The sequence below is a fragment of the Planococcus citri genome, chromosome 2 (genome assembly GCF_950023065.1).
Source record: "Planococcus citri chromosome 2, ihPlaCitr1.1, whole genome shotgun sequence".
Classification (NCBI taxonomy): Eukaryota; Metazoa; Arthropoda; class Insecta; order Hemiptera; family Pseudococcidae; genus Planococcus; species Planococcus citri.
Window position 1 is genome coordinate 25,897,541 of NC_088678.1, and position 18,179 is coordinate 25,915,719.

At 32.8% G+C, this 18,179-nt stretch overlaps 3 protein-coding genes across 13 annotated transcripts in view; 1 reads left to right on the forward strand and 2 right to left on the reverse strand.

Moving 5' to 3' along the window:
* LOC135835185 (influenza virus NS1A-binding protein-like) overlaps positions 1–2,920 on the reverse strand; it is a 28,533-nt gene extending 25,613 nt beyond the window's left edge. Inside the window, exon 1 of the mRNA XM_065349340.1 lies at positions 2,655–2,920. The gene's annotated coding sequence lies outside the window, so the exon portion shown is untranslated. The remainder of the gene's footprint in view (positions 1–2,654) is intronic.
* Positions 2,921–3,444: 524 nt separating this feature from the next.
* On the forward strand, positions 3,445–6,023 carry Orc5 (origin recognition complex subunit 5). Its single transcript, XM_065349341.1, has 10 exons — positions 3,445–3,564; positions 3,661–3,914; positions 3,996–4,167; positions 4,248–4,339; positions 4,414–4,573; positions 4,647–4,774; positions 4,859–4,998; positions 5,084–5,393; positions 5,464–5,579; positions 5,657–6,023. Exons 2-10 carry the CDS (start codon positions 3,825–3,827, stop codon positions 5,694–5,696), a joined length of 1,248 nt encoding a protein of 415 aa, XP_065205413.1. The 5' UTR covers positions 3,445–3,564; positions 3,661–3,824; the 3' UTR covers positions 5,697–6,023.
* Positions 6,024–6,972: 949 nt separating this feature from the next.
* Positions 6,973–17,209, reverse strand: LOC135835187 (uncharacterized). Of its 11 annotated transcripts, none has more exons than XM_065349346.1 (4): positions 17,028–17,208; positions 15,567–15,604; positions 13,412–13,610; positions 6,973–10,735 (listed from the first exon to the last, which is right to left on the reverse strand). In XM_065349346.1, the coding sequence occupies exon 4, from the start codon at positions 10,677–10,679 to the stop codon at positions 9,741–9,743; it is 939 nt and encodes a 312-aa protein (XP_065205418.1). In that variant the 5' UTR covers positions 10,680–10,735; positions 13,412–13,610; positions 15,567–15,604; positions 17,028–17,208; the 3' UTR covers positions 6,973–9,740. The 11 variants fall into 11 exon arrangements, with proteins under 11 accessions (XP_065205418.1, XP_065205416.1, XP_065205415.1 ...); XM_065349344.1 differs by lacking the exon at positions 17,028–17,208 and adding an exon at positions 16,272–16,606; XM_065349343.1 differs by lacking the exon at positions 17,028–17,208 and adding an exon at positions 16,272–16,606 and having other exon boundaries at positions 15,469–15,604.
* Positions 17,210–18,179: the final 970 nt, after the last annotated feature.

Sequence of the window (18,179 nt, forward strand, 5' to 3'; positions counted from 1 at the left end):
GCCCCTCCAACTTCTAAAGCGTCGAGTAAAAATCATACACGACCATTCTGATAACCCCAATTTCCACCCCCCCCCCCGGTATAAATTTAATTTCCTCGAAAAAAATTTCATTCGAGAAGAAAAAATACGAATTTTGAGAATCCAACGTTATTTGGTCGTTAAAAAATGACGTTGGCAAAAAAAAAAGGCCAACTGACATTAACTTTAGAACGGCTTTTACTTATACCTTAATTCTTTTTCCTTTCCTCTCCCAACCTTTTTTCGTTTTAAAATTAACAAACCATCTCAGCCACACAACCACAACAGACAACAGTATATAGCAATTCCTTGGTTGGAAAATAAACCCAAAAAATTAATTACAAACGAATTCTCCGAACATTTCGGCCTTACTTCTACCGTCTACCTATTTTTACAACGTTAATAATTCCAACCTCGTCCCAAAGGATAATAACAAAAGGAACAAAAAGCGAAACGTTCGACTCAGCAGATGCGAAATAAAATACCCCACTCAAGCTGAAACAAATTTTCGCCAGCAGTTGCAAATTTGCTTAAAATTTCTCTCACGATTTTCGCACTCGACTAAAATTTCCATCACGTGCCTTTTACTATAGATCGATTGGTTCGTTTAGATACAGTCTCGTCTGAGTAAATAATAATAAACGAATAACATCGAAGCAATTTATAAAAATTAGTTTGACAAAATTAACATTCTCATTTGTACATAATCGTGACAAGCGAGAGGAAATTGAAAATGAAAAATGTACATATACATACGATGACGTAGTAAAAGATCTAATTCTTTAAATGGCTTCTTCAAATCTAATAAAGATGAATTTTCTTACTACATATAACCCTTGTAATACTCTTAATCGAAAGAGAGAAAAAAAAATTCGCGAGTAATTAAATCCTAGTCCTTGAAAAAAAATACCAATGTTACCGGAAAATGGAATTTCGTTATTTATTCGTCTTCGATAATGAGAATTTTTCTCTCGTAATCTATCGAATTTTCATTACAATTCCAATAAATGAACCTTAAAAAATGGTATTTTTTTCCTTTCTCTTTTCGTCGCGATATCGTTATGAAGAAAATATCGCAATATACCTAATCGAAGTTGAAGTTTACCCATTTTCTACTTCATTAGGGTCATTTCAAATCAAATGAAAAATAAATAAATCGAATGGACGCTCTGGAACGATTCGATTCGTTAAGAAAAATAAGTTTTTATCGATTCCCAGCCCAGAAGACGAAAACGATGTCGAGGTTATAAAAACAAAAAATATTAAAACTTTTAATAAATTCATTTCCCTTCGTATCTCGTCGTACAATAAATTCGAATAAAATGGCAGAAAAATCGATTTTAATTTCGTCGACGACGACCAACAACAACGTAACGTCGAAAAAAAAATTTCTAAAATGAGATCTTTTCGCTGCCCCTTCTGAGATTTTCCATTTTCTCAAAAGTACGTAATTTCCTTCGTCGTCGGAGGATCTTGGAAATTGAAAAAACAACTCGAATCGTGCTAGAGGCCTTGGCATTGATATTTTTAATTATTTCCATTCGAGTTGTTTGTCGTATAGGCAGCAGTTTCTTCATATTTTTTTTTCATAATATATATCTTATTTACGCGAACTATTTAGCGCATTGTGTATCGCATCATTGACGTATTTTGTTGTTAATTTGATAGCAAAATACATACGTATTTAACCAACCAATGGTAAACGTCCGGTTTATATTACCGTTAAAACATGTCATCACATCAATTTTCATGTTTATCAAAACGATCCCGTTAATTATAGGTTATTTTTTGGTCAATTTTTTCAACCAGATAAACATCGCCTTGATTTTTTATAGAAAAAGAGCAAAGTAAAGGTAATTTTATAACCAATTCGATCCCAGCGAATTCGCGCCTGTTGCCTTTGCACCTCGTGCTTGGCCTACATTTGAATTTACCCAAAAGTACGACGCAGACTAGACAAACATTTTCATTCATTGGAGGAAAAATTAATTGGAATTTATAACGGGACATAATAACATATAAGACGATTGGTTGGGAAAAATTACATTTACATATTTTAGCAGACGATTTACTATCCGAGGTTTGTTTAAATGTTAATTACATCAAAGTTCATCTCGACTTTTCGCCAACATTTATCAATGCATGACTAGTTAACGAAGGATAAAAAATTAACCCCAGATATTAAAAAAAAAAAAAAAAAACGTTTTTAGATATTTAAAATACAAAGTATCATTAATAAAGATTTTTATTCATTAGATTTTTTTTCTCTCTCTCTGCTATAATTAGAAGCAATAATTATAATATTGTGTAATTAGTTTATCTCTCTTTATCGTTCTTATATAATCGATGCTCGAGGTGATAAAACGTCGTCGAGTAATTGCCCATATTAAATTTACACGAGCTCGAGTGCTAAAATGCTATTGTGTTCGGTTGGAAATCATTTTCTTATCTGAACTTGATTAATAATTCATTACCACAGAAACTCGACGATAAAAAATTTGTCGTTGAGAAGTAACAAATGTACTATAGATAATGAGATATAAGCAATGTATTCGAGACAGCTATAAAAATTCTAAATTCGAATTTAAAAAAATAATAAATCAGTGACAAATTAAATAAAAATAAAAAATACTCACCAGGTTTATTGAAAAAACAGGTGGAAAGTAACGATGAGGATCATTCGTAACGATATTTCGGTTGCACCGTGTGAGATGTGTTAGAAGTTCATGAAACCATGTACTGCACTTTTAAAAAAAAATGTTAAATAAACGCGATCCAAGGTGCTATTAATTTTATTATTCAACAGAAACAATGAAATAACTAACTCCGACAATGCAAACTTTATAATTAACACGCAGCAATAAAAATTTTTGTTTATATTCAGAACGCAAACTTCACAAATTTTCATCAAACACGCATGCTACTTGAAAAAATCGTAAATTTGACAGCATCAGTGTTGCCAAGTGATGAAATAAAAACGTCTTCGATTAATTCGCTGCAAGAGCGACGAATTTTAAAACTTTGGAATTACTTCTTTTTGCTCGAATTTTTATCTGTACTTGAATTAAATGGAATAAATTATTGAAATATGAAAGTATCAATTCATCAATTTTTTCGTTTATTGCGAAATGTGTTTCAATTTACAATTCATAAAACCTCTTGGAAATTTGAGTACACTGATAAATTTCCAATGCAAAAACTCCAATGAAAGAATTTCATTGATTGTTTTGTCACCAGTGGTACCATAGAACAAAACTTTTACGCGAGATGATTCTAGATTCTAGGAGATTTTTTTAGAATCATCCAAATTCTCAGTTTAATTACAAAAATAGAATCAATTTTAATTGAAACAATTACACACGAGTGTTTTAATGTTTTCAAACATCTAAATTTTTCCAAAAAAGTATAAAAAAATCGAATATAATTTACCAATAAGCTGAGTGAATTTTCATAACAACAATCCAATAAAGAAAAAACTGAGTTCGAATTTCGAAGTGTTGTTCGATTTTTGTGAAGTTTTGGCGAAAATAATTTCAATTCTTTGACGTATGTAATAATTAATAAACTAATAATCGTACTGGATAATTAATCAAGCTAAACAACAGCTCCTGTGAGTAACCCACATCCTTTGTTTCCTTGCAGCTGTCGAGTTGGTGCTGTTATCATCTATCTTATCAATGGCGGGAAAACACCAGAAGATCGTTTTCTGACCCTAAAAGGAAGAAATTGAAGACAATTTTTCATTTTTTAGAATTAAGACTGATTTCATTTGATCTTTACAATCAATTAGTGGGACACGAGTGAAGATGGACAGCTGTGTCGTTGACAATGTGAAGGAAGAATTTCCTGGACGAGAGTATCAGATAAATTTGCTTCACAAATTCATATTGGAAGAGGTACGTTTGACAAAATATGAATTATTCGATTCGATTAAAATATTCGTAAGATATCTCTCACGTTCACGTATTATTGTTTAGGATAAATTAACAACTATGGATTTCCTTCTGTATGGACCTCCCAACACTGGCAAAACATCTGTTATCAAGAAACTGTTGAAGTTATTGGGTAAATCTTATATTGTTGTCGATTGCAACGAATTCTTCCACCCTCGATATCTTTTTCAAGCGATTTTAAAAGAACTACGAGGAGGTAAGTTGAACGTACATAGTTTCATTTCGAAGCTACGCTTAAACGTTATTTACCTAATACGTTGATATTTTATTTTTTAGTTGAACCCAAAGATCGCGAATGTAACAATATTATCAGTTTTATGAACAATTTTGAAAAATTATCATTCAACGAAACGGGCTTTGAATTTATTGTAAATTTTCAACGCATTTTATACGGATTAGACGTGATTACGTTCTTTTGTAATAAATTGTTTCATTTTTCCAGATTATTAAAAATTGCAGCTCTCTGGGTGAATATTTCGTTCAAGCGTTTATTAATCTGCAGTCAAATTTTTCTATAATTTTTATCGATCAGCGTGTAGAAACGTATGCGTCGACCATAGGAAGTCATCTCAACAAAATTTATTTTCCTGCTTACACCAAAGGTTCGTTGAAATTTGTGTAACTTTGAGTGAAAATATTTACGATCGTGGTTAATTGTTTTCTTGATTTTTGCAGACGAACTGTCTAAGATTATACCTTTACTGAGATCTCAATATGATTCGGATCTTTTCGGGAATTTTCTGATATTTTTCCTGAGTTGTGTGTATCATCTGCATCGAGACATATTTGAAATATTACAATTGGTGAGTTTACTTTTCAACGTCGTCGAAGATATGATAATTGTACAAATAGACGTTATTCGTGTTTAATGATTGAACATTGTACAGGTTGACGTATTTTTTGCAATTTATAAAAAACCAATCGATGATGGAGAGTTGAATCCGAATGATCTTCAGAGTCTTTTTAAAAGAATAGTACCGCATTTGAAACCGAGTTCCAGTAATTTAGTGTTCTCTTTTCCTCAAAGGTAAATAAATACACGTTGATTTTTCTCATTATCTCATACATTCGATGAATATTATTAAATTTCTATCCTTCGTATTTAATTTCAGTAAATATCCTCACGAAGATAAATTAGAATCGATGCAACTTTGCGTCGATACGGAGTTATCAAGAACAGCCAAATTTTTACTAATCGCATCATACATAGCGTCTTTCGTATCGGCGAAAAACGATAAACGATTATTCTGTATCAAATCATCCAAACAGAAGAAAAAGATCCAGATTCCGAATGGAAATCAAACCGAAAACAAAGTTTCATCGTTACTGGGTCCGAAGCACTTCAGTTTAAATAGACTCCTTCCGATATATTCCGCTTTATCTGGTAGACGCGTTCGTTTCACCACTTCTGTCCTACAACAGGTGAAAATTAAACTTTTTTCAAGTGTTTACTCTTCGAAAGCTGTATTAATTAGCATGTGAAATGTTACAGATTGCATTTCTAGTCGAAATAAAGTTGATGATTTTAATCGGAGGTGAGGATTGCAACTTGGATAATCCTCGTTATAAATGTATCGCTGATTTTGATTTCGTTTCCAGTGTTGCTAAGTATGTTGAACGTAGCGTGCATTTTTTAAAATGATTTATTACAAAAAAAATTGAATTTATATTCTTTTTTTTTTCAGGAGTGTAGAATGTGAATTAGAAAGGTATCTTGTTGGTTGAATACCTACATAATTTTATTTGGATTCGTGAATCTGGAAATTTTTTCAAGAAATAGTTGAATTCTCGTACAATTTTTAAAAAACCGGAATTTAACGAAGATTTTATCATGATGCTCGTATGATAATGTAATTTACCCATGATTCAAGTGTCGTTCGAGGTGTTTCATTTTGCCTTATTTATAAACTACGTAATTTATGGAGTAAACTCTTCGTGTTTTAAGAATTTTTTCCTGTGATCGATAACAATTAGTTTTTAAGTATTTTCAAAAAATTCATTTTATACTTATTCATTTTTCTGCTATTAAACTTTTTTTTTATGACGAAATAAGACCATATGTTATTCTCTTTACGAAATGCACCGAACGAGTACAAAATATAACCAAGATATGCTGTTTTCTAGAACCAGAAGTTCTTTCATTCAACTTTTTATGTTGAAAACTGCGAAACCATATCCCGATAAATGATAAAATTGGAAAAATTCGTAACGATAACCTTTTACCCTATTCGGCATTGAAGTCGACTTGGTTGTGGTTTTGTGAATCATGTTACGTATTCTTGCTTTTCAGGTAATGAGGTAACGGATCACTCATCTCTTTCTATTTTACAATTAGTCAGATATTAAAATGTATAAGGTTCATCTTAGAGATATTTTAAATCAAGAAATCGAGTTCTTAATCTTCAGTCGTGTCACAATTCACAGTCAGTGTTTCTCGGCTCGTGTTCTGTGTCTCATATGAAGATTAAAACGTTTGTTCTCGATACATGCCGAATTATATTCGCGTTTTTGAATGTGTTTTCTTTTTTTCTGAGTTTAAATTCATTCATTTTTTAAGGATTAATTCATTTCGTTTGAATGAAGTTACTGAATTTTAAGTATTACAAGTTTGTTGTTGATTGAGTCCAATTTACATTCATGTAACTGTTTGAGTAAGTGGAAAAGGTTATCTCAATCTAAGAATACTGTTCGCTTGTTTTGGGGTGATCTACAACTAAAGCATTTTAGATTCGTTCATTTATTAATAAATTTTTTTAAAATTGGTAAGTAATTAGTAATCAGTTGTAAATACTTACTGTCACTTCTACACGCAGCTTATGAGTTCATTGGTAATGGTACTAAATAAAATATGTATGAATAACATTCATATCACGTTTAATGGTAAAATAATTAGTGGATGAATACTTATTATAAATATGTACTAGGACCTAGTACTCTCAGATTCATTGGTCATTAGCTCATTTAGTGTGTTATAATCTTTCAGGTGAAATGTATCTACTAATTGAGTGTCCGGATAAATATGTAATTGTGTCTATTGTATAGTTCCAAGTTCTGTTACATCAATTCTTATATTGAGATATTTATTAGCTACTTATATTACTGACACTACATGACGGTGCATTCTATTGAATCACAAAAAAAAAATCGGAAGTAGCCTATACATTAAACAGGTAAATACATATTTGATTTATTAATACGTTGATCAATTGTTTTAATTTTTATATACTTAAATTATATTAAGCGGGTTTCTATATTTAACATAAATGTACAGCAGAAAAAAAAAAGTTGAATGCATAAGCTCAATTTAATACTAATTACCAAAAATTGAAATTCGGTAGAAAATTTATAAATAATCGTATCGTACAAGGCTTATAATACTAAAGAAAGCCACGTTAAACCGCAAGATTTAATGTAAATAGGTATATTATGTACCTAATACTTATAAGCAAGCGTAATTAGATAGGTAATAGGTATCACAAGCCTTTAAAATAAATTAAAATACAATACCTCCCAGAATTGGATCATTCCATGTCAATTCGACCAACGTTTTTGAGTCATGTCTTTCGATTTCGCTCAAATTTTTTTTCAATATCTACCCACCCAGTAAAAGTAAGAAACCCGCAATCAGTTTGGTCCCAGCCCAATCAGGGGTGGGTGGGGGAGCTTCCATTATTTTCACAGTGTCTCGAGGTACTCAACTTCAGCAGCGCATTCCTCCAAAACTATGATACTTTGATCAAAACTGATTTCACAGTTCAAAAGGGTATTGAATTTTGAACTTTTTAAGCATTTAGAAATTTTCAAAATTTATAAGTTGAACTTTAAAAATTGAAAGTTCAAATTTCAAAATGACGCTGTAAGTAGGAGCCCCTCTTTAAAATTCTGAAAAAATTACCATAGATGCACCTTTTGATGCTTATTCGAAATATTGAAGTTCCAAGATGGAATCTCTTGATGGTAGGGGAGCACCCCCACCCCCAAATTTGGGCAAAACATTCAAAAAAAAATCTAGGGCATGTGATATATCGAATTGTATGTTTTTGGTAACGCTGAACACGAATATGACGTTAGATTTTTGATTGGGCCCCATCCACGGCCCCCAGCACCTCCCCAAATGGGGTAAAAGTTCAAAATAGGAGGTTTTTCGTGCGACACATGAAAAAGTATGTTTTTGGTGACGCTGAATACGAATATGACGTCAGATTTTTTATTGGACCCATGCACGGCTCCCCAGCACCTCCCCAAGGGAGGATAACCTAAAAAAAAATAGTTTCAATCTTGTGACACATGAAATAGTATGTTTTCGATATCGTTGAACACGAATATAGCCTTAGTTTTTTTAATTCACCGCACCCATGGCTCCGAGAATCTCCCCCAATTGGTAAAAGTCCAAAAAATTTGTTGGAGGCCGTGGTGGATGGGGTCCAACCAAAAATCTGACGTCATATTCGTGTTCGGCGTCACCAAAAACATACTATTTGATGTGTCGCACGAAAAAAAACTCTATTTTGAACTTTTATCCCATTTGGGCAGGTGCTGGGGGCCGTGGATAGGGCCCAATCAAAAATCTAACGTCATATTCGTGTTCAGCGTTACCAAAAACATACAATTCGATGTATCACATGTCCCAGATTTTTTTTTGAAAGTTTTGCCCAAAATTGGGGGTGGGGGTGCTCTCCTTTCATCAAGAGATCCCATCTCGAAACTTGAATATTTCGAAAAAGCATCAAAAGGTGCATCTATGGAAATTTTTTCAGAATTTTAAATGGGGGTTTCTACTTACACCGCCATTTTGAAATTTGAACATTCAATTTGAAAGTTCAACTTACAAATTTTGAAAATTTCTAAATGCTTGAAAAGTTCAAAATTCAATACCCTTTTAAACTGTGAAATCAGTTTTAATCAAAGTATCATAGTTTTGGAGGAATACGCTGCTGAAGTTGAGCACCTCGAGACTCTGTGAAAATAATGGAAGCCCCCCACCCCCCTGAGGGGGCTGGGACCAAACTGTTTGCGGGTTTCTCACTTACTGGGTCAGTAGATATTGTAAAAAAAATTTGAGCGAAATCGAAAGACATGACTTTCAAAATCGCACTTTTTTATTCGAATTGACATGGAATGACCTAACAACAAAAATCGAATTGGAAGGTTAAAAATAATGTGCAAATCGAATTTCGACTTCTTAAGTAGTTCTTTGACTACTTTGAAAAATTGTTATTTTTGAATCATTGACTTTTTCACATTTAAATGAGCATCAATTTGAAGAGTCTCCTGACTCCTGAGCTTATCTGAATCCAAACATAAAACATATCGAGTACAAAATATTATAATACATAGCTATGCTTAAGTATAAATTAGATTAAGTTAGGTACACGAACAGTACATATTTTTCATGTTTTTAAAAAACGCTACGTAATAAATGTACACACCTAATACCTACCCTACATAATACTGATGTAGAATGGGTACCTATGGTATAAAAAGCTGCCAAATTATTTAATTCATAAGTATAAATAAAATAAATACATAAATTAAAAAGTGCATGTGAGATCCAACCATGGAAAAGTGGTAAAGATTATCATTTTTCAAAATAAGAACACTTGACACAGTTACAAATCACAATGAACATGAAGTATTTTCCATGTAAGTAGGTACCTAACCTACCTAAGCAAGCATACTACTTCAGAAAGAGATTATTATTTTTATAGAGTTGGTGTCGTAGATGAATTCAGTATAGCGACATCAATTTTATAGAAAAAATATAAAATTTCAAGACGCATCATCATCATCATCCAAAACCTGCCCCACTTCAGTGGTATACCCATTAGTCAATTCGATAGGATTTTCATTTCGGTTTTCAAACGTTCCTTTTCTAAATGTAAAGCATAATCCGACGATGAATCCTTCCCATAAATAAAGCGTTTCGGCAATGACAGCAAATACAGTGGTGGACTTAGCTTGTTCATCGAGTAACAAAAAAATACCATAAATGGTATTGGGAATAAACGAAATCGCACCGGTAAGAATCAGCAGACGTACGTGAATGACGAAATTTTTAATTATATTTGTTCTGTTCCAGCCGATAGATTTTATATACCATAACGATATGAAAAATGGAATAACGGCTAGAAAACGTATGAATAAAATGGTGGTAATTCTAAAGAAAGGCGAAGATTCCAGGAAGTAAATCATTAATGAAAGGGGTACCGGGACCATCCAGCCAATCACGGAGTATATGACAAGTTGTCTTTCATCGGAGCAAGGAAAATGGTATCCTTTTTGACTTACAACTATGCACATACAAGTATAAAAAGCCATGATCAATAAAAAGCAGGATGCTGCTACATGTATGTACAAATCAGTCACGTAGAAAGAAGCGGGATAAAGTTTAGGAATAGATGTAACCGAGATGATTATGTACAAATACATGACCAATAAACAGGCGCAATAACTGGTCAAATTTTTGATTTGTAAATTCTGTTTTTGTTTCGAATTGAAAAATTTGAAAAGGTGGATAATCATGGTGATAATTGAAAGGATATAAGCTAGTAAATTAAAAAGTATTATTATGATTTCATGTGTACTGAATTGTACGTGTATTTCGTCGTCAGGAGTTGTTGAATTACCAGTGGTCGAGTTCGAGTTCGGTGGAGGTGCGAATGTTGAATTTCCTATTTCTGCTCGGATGATGTCGATGTCCATTTTCATCGGGTGAAAATATATAATTCACTGGAGAATAAAGCGCATACTACGATTACAGGTACCTGTGAAAAATTTATATTTTTTTAGAATCACAATTTTTTCAAAAAAAAAAAAAACGTAATTGAGTAGGTACTAGCTACAATTTTAGTAAATATATATTCATTTCAGATCATTTAGATCATATTTTTAGTCTTACTGCCTTTATTTTCTAAAGACCACGTTTGACCCCCACAAGCGGAAAAAAGTGTATTTTTTGTCATTTTAGGTACAATTATTTTTTTTTTAAAGAGCACTTAGGTACCCAAAAAACACAAGTTAAAATTGGGCCTTCCTCATAAGAACTTTTATTTGGAAATGAATGAAATTCGTGATTGGAAAAGTGAGAAACCGAGAAATTCCTTATTGAAGAAATTACTTTGACATCCTATTTCATTTTCCAAAAGTTTGGAATCCAATTTCCTTTTTTGTGGAGGGATTACTTTCGATTTGGGGAGTTGAAAAATTTTTATAATCAGAATTAGTGCTTTTAAAAACTTAGAATGATTTTTTTCGGTGACTTGAAAATTATTTCAAAATTCTTTTCTTCAATTTGGAAATCAGGATTTTCCAAAAGTTCCTTTTAAAAAACGTAGGTAGTAAGGTACCTTTGACAAACAATAAACTCGAGACTTTCTGTATGACCCTGGGATTTTTCCAACACAAAACATCAATTGTTAAGGAAAGTCGTGGGATTCTGTGAAAAAATGGGTATGGGGCGTATAAGAAATGTTGATAAACTCTTGAAAAAAAAAATCGATTTCTAGTGCCTACCTATATTGTGGAATTCTTTGAAAATATTTGAAGAGTGCTATTCCAAAACTCGCTTTGTCCATTTTCACAACTTTTCAGGAAAGAGGAAAAACAGTTTCCCTTCAAACGGGTAAATTGGCTTTTTAGGCGAGTTTAGCACTTTATTTGGGTGGATTTATGATGTAGGAGTGTAGGTATACACTTCATCCACTTAATACTGCTGAAAAAAATTCAATAAAAATGGACAAAGCGCGTTTTGGAGCATTATTTTTTTTAAATTTTTTAATGAATTGGCTATTTAGGTGAGTTTAACACTTCATTTTGGTAGGTTGATGATGTAGGAATGTGAGTTAATACTTCATCTACCAGATACCGCTGAAAAACGCACTTTGATAAAAATATACAAAGCGAGTTTTGGAATAGCACTCTTCATTTATTTCATCAGTACCTATTTTAAAATTTCAAGTTTGAAGAAGGAAAAAGTGTAGATAATTGTGGGTTTGTATTATTAGTCTCTTTTTTTTTTGAAATTTGATGACGCTTGGTAAAAAATTGAGCATGGCTAAATGCTCTACATAAAATTTGGAAAAATTTCAAATTCCAAATAAATATTTCTTGGTTCTCACAATTTTTAAAAATTTTCAAAACTTTGTATCAATTTTTTTGGAGTATGTGATCTCATAATGTCTTCATGTTCAGTACTTGGAGAAAAATTCAAAGTTTATTTTTCGTCAAGTCTAGAATTTCATAGAATATACTTACCCACCAGTTTTCATTTTTAATCCAACGCGTATAGTTATGAAATTATACTTGAAACTTTTTTCAAGTAGGGGTTGAAAATCACAAAAACATAATATTTACCAATCGAAATTTAGGCACAAATTTCAACATTTTTTTTTAAACTGGTAATCGATTGTTGCACACACCACACAGTTTCAAAAACTAAAACGTCCACTTGTATGCGAATTAGGTAACATTATGACGCATATCTACACAATAATGTCGTAAGCGACAAAATCATCTGCTGATTATCCGCAAAGCAAGATCAGGAAAGGTATTTCTACCAATGAGTTGATGAATATGGATTGAATTGAATTGCGTTGAAAAATAATTTGCTTATGATGTAGTTTGAAATTTCTGCGAAGCCAGCAAATTTTGCGAACGGATAAAACGACTCGTGCTCACGTTTAGCAAGAACTCAAACAACTGTCTAGACGATAGGTGCATAAGTGATAAACAGTGTAAACACTAAAACGTAGCCTACAGTAATAATAGCAACATGTACGTTTCCAAAAAAAGAGCTCGCTCTCCTTGACACTTTGTACTATAATGTATACTGTCAAATGTTCATGCGAAAAATAATACAGTCCTGGATATTTTTTGCTGTCCAAACGTAGTTTTAATTTATATCAGAAAAATTCAGTCATGTTGAAATTTTTCCATGAAAATAGAGTTTGTTGCAGAAAGTTCTGAAAAAAAGACTAAGTACCCATCTATCAAAAAATTTTAATTACCAATGTTCTTTTCGTTGTAATTCAGAAAGTTCTAATCAAGTCATTGACTCCCCTCAGTCTGGAGTGCATACACCATCCATTGGTAGACTACCAGGAAGAGGCTCCCACCATCATCATTCGCCTCAACTACGGCGGTGGTGTGTGAGGTGGTGGGAAGTTTGAAGTGTGGTCTAGATCTTGTTTTTTTTAGGTTTTTTATCGTCCTTGGGGTCACTTATTTGAAGCATGCTCCAACTCAAATTTCAATAAAATTCCAAAGTGCTCAATTTAAAATTACTCGAAGCTTCTTCTAGACTCCATACAGTTGATCAAATGATCATCCATCCGAATCGGTTATCATTTATCACTAATTTCGAGCTACAGTAGTGGGCCATATTTGGAGACTTTACCTAATTTAATTTCTGTGAAATTTTAACTGTGCTCAAAAAATCATACCTATTCAAGTTTTCCAACGATGAATTCTCAGGTTGGGTATCTCAGAAGTTAGTCTTAGGTAAATGTTCATTGGCTTGTCTCTATATCACTTTCCGTACCTCTTCAATAAATTACAGATGATGAAGAAAATCAAAACATCCTGAAGGCTCTACAGATCAGCTGAACATGATAAGATTTAGGTTTGACGATTCAATATTTCCTATAGTAAATGAAAAAAATTGCATCAATCTAGTACAAAGTGCCCTTAATCAGAGCCGTCGAGAGCGAAAAAGAGCAGCACAATGGGCTATTTTGGCCCCTCTAAAAAAAAACGAATCGTGAAAAAATATTAAATTTTTATTAATACGTACTTACAAGGGAACTTCTTGAGGTGTCAAACTCCGATTTGAACGGGACTGCGATTTTTGGAAAGAGCATAGTCTAAAACCCTCAAAACCAAATTTTCAGCTGTCCAAGTTCATTTTTCGATTTTTGACGAATTTTTGAAAATTCAAAATTGACTGTTTTTGGCGATTTATGCTTTTTTTAAAAAAAGTACGTACTTGATCAATAAAAATGGTCAAAATAAGTCCCAAAACTAATATTAATTACCCAAATCCAAATTTCACCATTTCCAGCCATTCTGGAGCCTCCAGCGCGATTTTTCAATTTTTCCAGAATTTTGAATTTGCTCTAGAAGGCGTGAATATGAAGTTGGGCAGCTAAAAATCGAGTTGTATATTACACTCGATCTGTTTAACGAGTTTATCCACATTTGAGCCGATTTTGAGAGAGACACCTCAAACGTGGCTTTTTGACCAGCTTTTTTCAAAATTAAAAAATCTAAAAAATCAAAAGTTTCCCGTTCTTGTGAAAATTTTCGAAATTCACGCGAATCGCTGTATTTTGTCCGTAATTAACCCCCAAATCCAAAGTTCACAATTTCTAGCCATTCTGGAGACTCCAGCGCGATTTTTCAATTTCTCCAGAATTTTGAATTTGCTCCAGAAGGTGTGAATATGAATTTGAGCAGTTAAAAATCGAGTTGTATATTACACTCGACCTGTTTAACAAGTTTATCCACATTTGAGCCGATTTTGAAAGTGACACCTCAAGAGTGGTTTTTTGAGGTGTCACTCTCGCTCCAAAACGGCTGGAAATGGTAGAATTTTCGCTCCGGGGGTTAGTTCTTGAAGAAATACAGCGATTCGCGCAAATTTCAAAAATTTCCTCACAAACGGTCATCTTTTGATTTTTTGAATTTTTTATCTAATATTTTGAAAAAAGCTGGTCAAGAAACCACTGTTGAGGTGTCACTCCCAAAATCGGCTCAAATGTAGATAAACTCGTTAAACAGGTCGAGTATAACACACAACTCGATTTTTAGCTGCCCAACTGCATATTCACGCCTTCTGGAGCAAATTTCAAAAGAATGGCTGGAAATTGTGAAATTTGGATTTGGAGGGTTAGGTTTGGACAAAATACAGTGATTCGCGTGAATTTCGAAAATCTCCACACAAACGGGAAACTTTTGATTTTTTTGATTTTTTAATTTTGAAAAAAACTGTTCAAAAAGCCACTTTTGAGGTGTCACTCTTAAAACCGGCTCAAATGTGGATAAACTCGTTAAACAGGTCGAGTGTAATATACAACTCGATTTTTAGCTGCCCAACTTCATATTCACACCATTTGGAGCAAATTCAAAATTCTGGAGAAATTGAAAAATTGCGCTGGAGGCTCCAGAATGGCTGGAAACGGTGAAATTTGGATTTGGGTAATTAATATTAGTTTTGGGACTTATTTTGACTCTTTTTATTGATCAAGTACGTACTTTTTTTTTAAAAAAAAGGCATGAATCCCCAAAAACAGTCAATTTTGAATTTTCAAAAATTCGCCAAAAATCGAAAAATGAACTCGGGCAGCTGAAAATTTGGTTTTGGGGGTTTTAGACTATGCTCTTTCCAAAAATCGCGATCCCGTTCAAATCGTAGTGTGACACCTCAAGAGGTTCCCTTGTTAAGTATTGCGTAAATAACACGAAAATTTCAACTTCTCACAAAAGTTTTCAAGTTCAATACCTCAAAAACTGATGATTCATAATTCATCTAAGGCCATGGCCAAGCCCTTCATTTTTTGGGTTCTCCAAAGCCGGGACCAAATTGTTCCCATTGCTTACCTTCTCGGCGGCCCTGTTCTCATTTCGAAAATTTTAATCTGAAAAAATAGAAAAACAATCGTTTTAAATTTTCAAAAACTTGAAAAAAATAATTTAAGTAGGTATGTAAGTTGGAAATTTTTGGAACTTGTTCTCTTGAAATTTTCAGATTTTGTTAAAATTGCAATTAGGTACCCACTTGAATATCTTAAATAAAAAATGAAAGTTTTTAGACTTACTTATACTGGTAGGTACCGTAGATTTTTCGATTTTTAGCGAATTTTTGAAAATGACGGATATATAGTTTCTTGATAATTAATTATTAATTTTATGCAAAAACAGTACCTACGTCATATACTCGTAGATTATAACAATCTGACAATTGGTTCGTGTTACACTATAATCGACCCCCTCCATCATTTTCGAACCAATCTGGAGCCTCCAGCAAAGTCATTAAGTTCATAACTCATAAGTTTGACATTTCGAATCAGCTCTATAGAGCAGGCAAATCACAAATCCGAGTTGACGAGTCGAAAAGTACATTTTTTTTTACAAGTTAGACAATATCAAATTTGGAAAAAAATCTCAAACTAAAGAATCTCAGTTAATTTAAAGCATTATAATAATATGAGCAATGCGATGTGTTAATGTATTTAGAAAATAGTGCAATTTTTCGCAGTAACGTGATTTATTAGGTAAAATATTTGATGGACATTTTATATGTACCTGTATAATTTTCTCAAACAGCAAAAAAGTGTAAGTGTATAACATAACTTTGCACAAACTTATGAATTCGGAGCACGTTTAAGCGTACCTAATGTAGATGCTAACTATCCACTGTACTTTAAAAAGTAAAATATTCAATTTGATTTCAGTCCCACGCAATTTTTGTTAGTTTTTCCGCTGAATGTACATACGACTAAATGTATAGTTAATTAACAAGCGGTTGCCAGTGTTTTAAAACAATTGAATTGAATAAATAACGGAAAAACCTAAACGTTAAATGTTCAAGATGCAATGACGACGTACGAGTACCTATGCCAAAAAGTACGAATATAGATGCGAGAGTAATTGATGGGAAACGTATGATATGTACATAGGCGCAATCATTCATCTCGAAATAAACTACTTTAGTTATGTAGTGAAACATTGGAACTAACATGCAACATGCGATTCTAAATTTATACTGGGGATTTTCAATGGGAGGTGTGCCTTTTTTTATTGTAGACAAATTGTTTGTCATTAACCCATTATTATAGGAGTACACTAGTAGAGAGTATGACACATCATTGACATCTGTGCATAAGATGCTTACTTACGTACCTACCTACTTACTTATAGGTAGGTAGGTACTCGTGTTTTGGTACCTAATGTATTTGTCTATGGATTTTTTTGTGATAAGTAAGCACTTTTCTAGGTAAATTTTATTTAACATTTTTTTACGAATGAATCATAAGTATCTACAAATAAGTATCTACCTACCTGCTTGTGGGTGTTTCTGAGACTATCCAGTTTTACGCTATTTAACACTGTCCTGCAGTACCTACGTACGATTTCGCGAAATCATTCTCATAATATCTATGTACGACTTTTACGAGTACATATTCCACGAACTACCACGTGTATATTACGTACATACACTGCAACAGCAGTTTTTTTCTTTTCGTGTGTTCCATTCATTTCAAGTATTTTAAATATTCATTCACATTTCACATATGTGCGCCGCCAGGTATCGCGTTATAATGCTCCAGTGTATTGTCTTGAACCTGTTCGAAGAGACGTAAAATGATTTGGAGGTTTGAAGGTGAACCGCATGCGATCAGAAACGAAATTCGCCGTCCAAATAAAACATCATGCATCGCGTTGAGTTGGAAATTGGAATTGAGTGTACCTATAGTACATAATTGAATGAACAAAAATGATCTTCATTATTTAAAATGTGTCAAAATTGAGGCCCTGTTTAAATTTTATGTTTTTGATGGATGGTTGCATGATACTTTTTCATCATAACTATACACCTGAAAAATGACTCAATTTCGAGCTCAAAATTCTTCAAAAGTGTTCATAAAAAGTTACGTTGATTTTCTGCAGAAATTTTGATCCATTTCGATATGTCACATGGCACTTTTGCTATCTACAATTTTTAGATGATTGTCAAAAACATGGTTACTAAAATGCGAACCAATGAACCGGTTTCAAAATGTGATTACACAGAATTGTTTATTTTTCACACTCCACAACTTTTGTTTCAAGCTTTTTTCACTATCTACAAATTTTGAGTAATTTTCGATAACTGGTTGCGAATTAATGAACCGGTTTCAAAATCCGATCAGCAAAAACAGTTCAATTTTTCTCGCTCTACAACTTTTGTTTCAAGTTTTTTTCTCTATCTCCAATTTTTAGGTAGATCTAATAATTGTTAAAAACTGGTTGCTAAATGCGAACCAATGAACCGGTTTTTAAATGTGATTAGACAGAATTGGGGAATTTTTCACGCTCTACAACTTTTGTTTCAAGCTTTTTTCTCCATCTACAATTTTTGGGTATTTTTTGTTAACTGGTTGCAAATTAATGAACTGGCTTCAAAAAATTCATATCACGTTTTTGTCGCCTTACTGTGTAGAATACATTGCG

Excerpts from the sequence above, each read along its gene's own strand:
- Orc5 (XM_065349341.1), top strand. The coding sequence starts at position 3,825 with ATGGACAGCTGTGTCGTTGACAATGTGAAGGAAGAATTTCCTGGACGA. Across the intron at positions 4,340-4,413 it reads AAACGGGCTTTGAATTTATT|ATTATTAAAAATTGCAGCTC; the intron begins GTAAATTTTCAA and ends TCATTTTTCCAG. Across the intron at positions 5,394-5,463 it reads CCACTTCTGTCCTACAACAG|ATTGCATTTCTAGTCGAAAT; the intron begins GTGAAAATTAAA and ends GAAATGTTACAG.
- LOC135835187 (XM_065349352.1), bottom strand. The coding sequence starts at position 10,679 with ATGAAAATGGACATCGACATCATCCGAGCAGAAATAGGAAATTCAACA.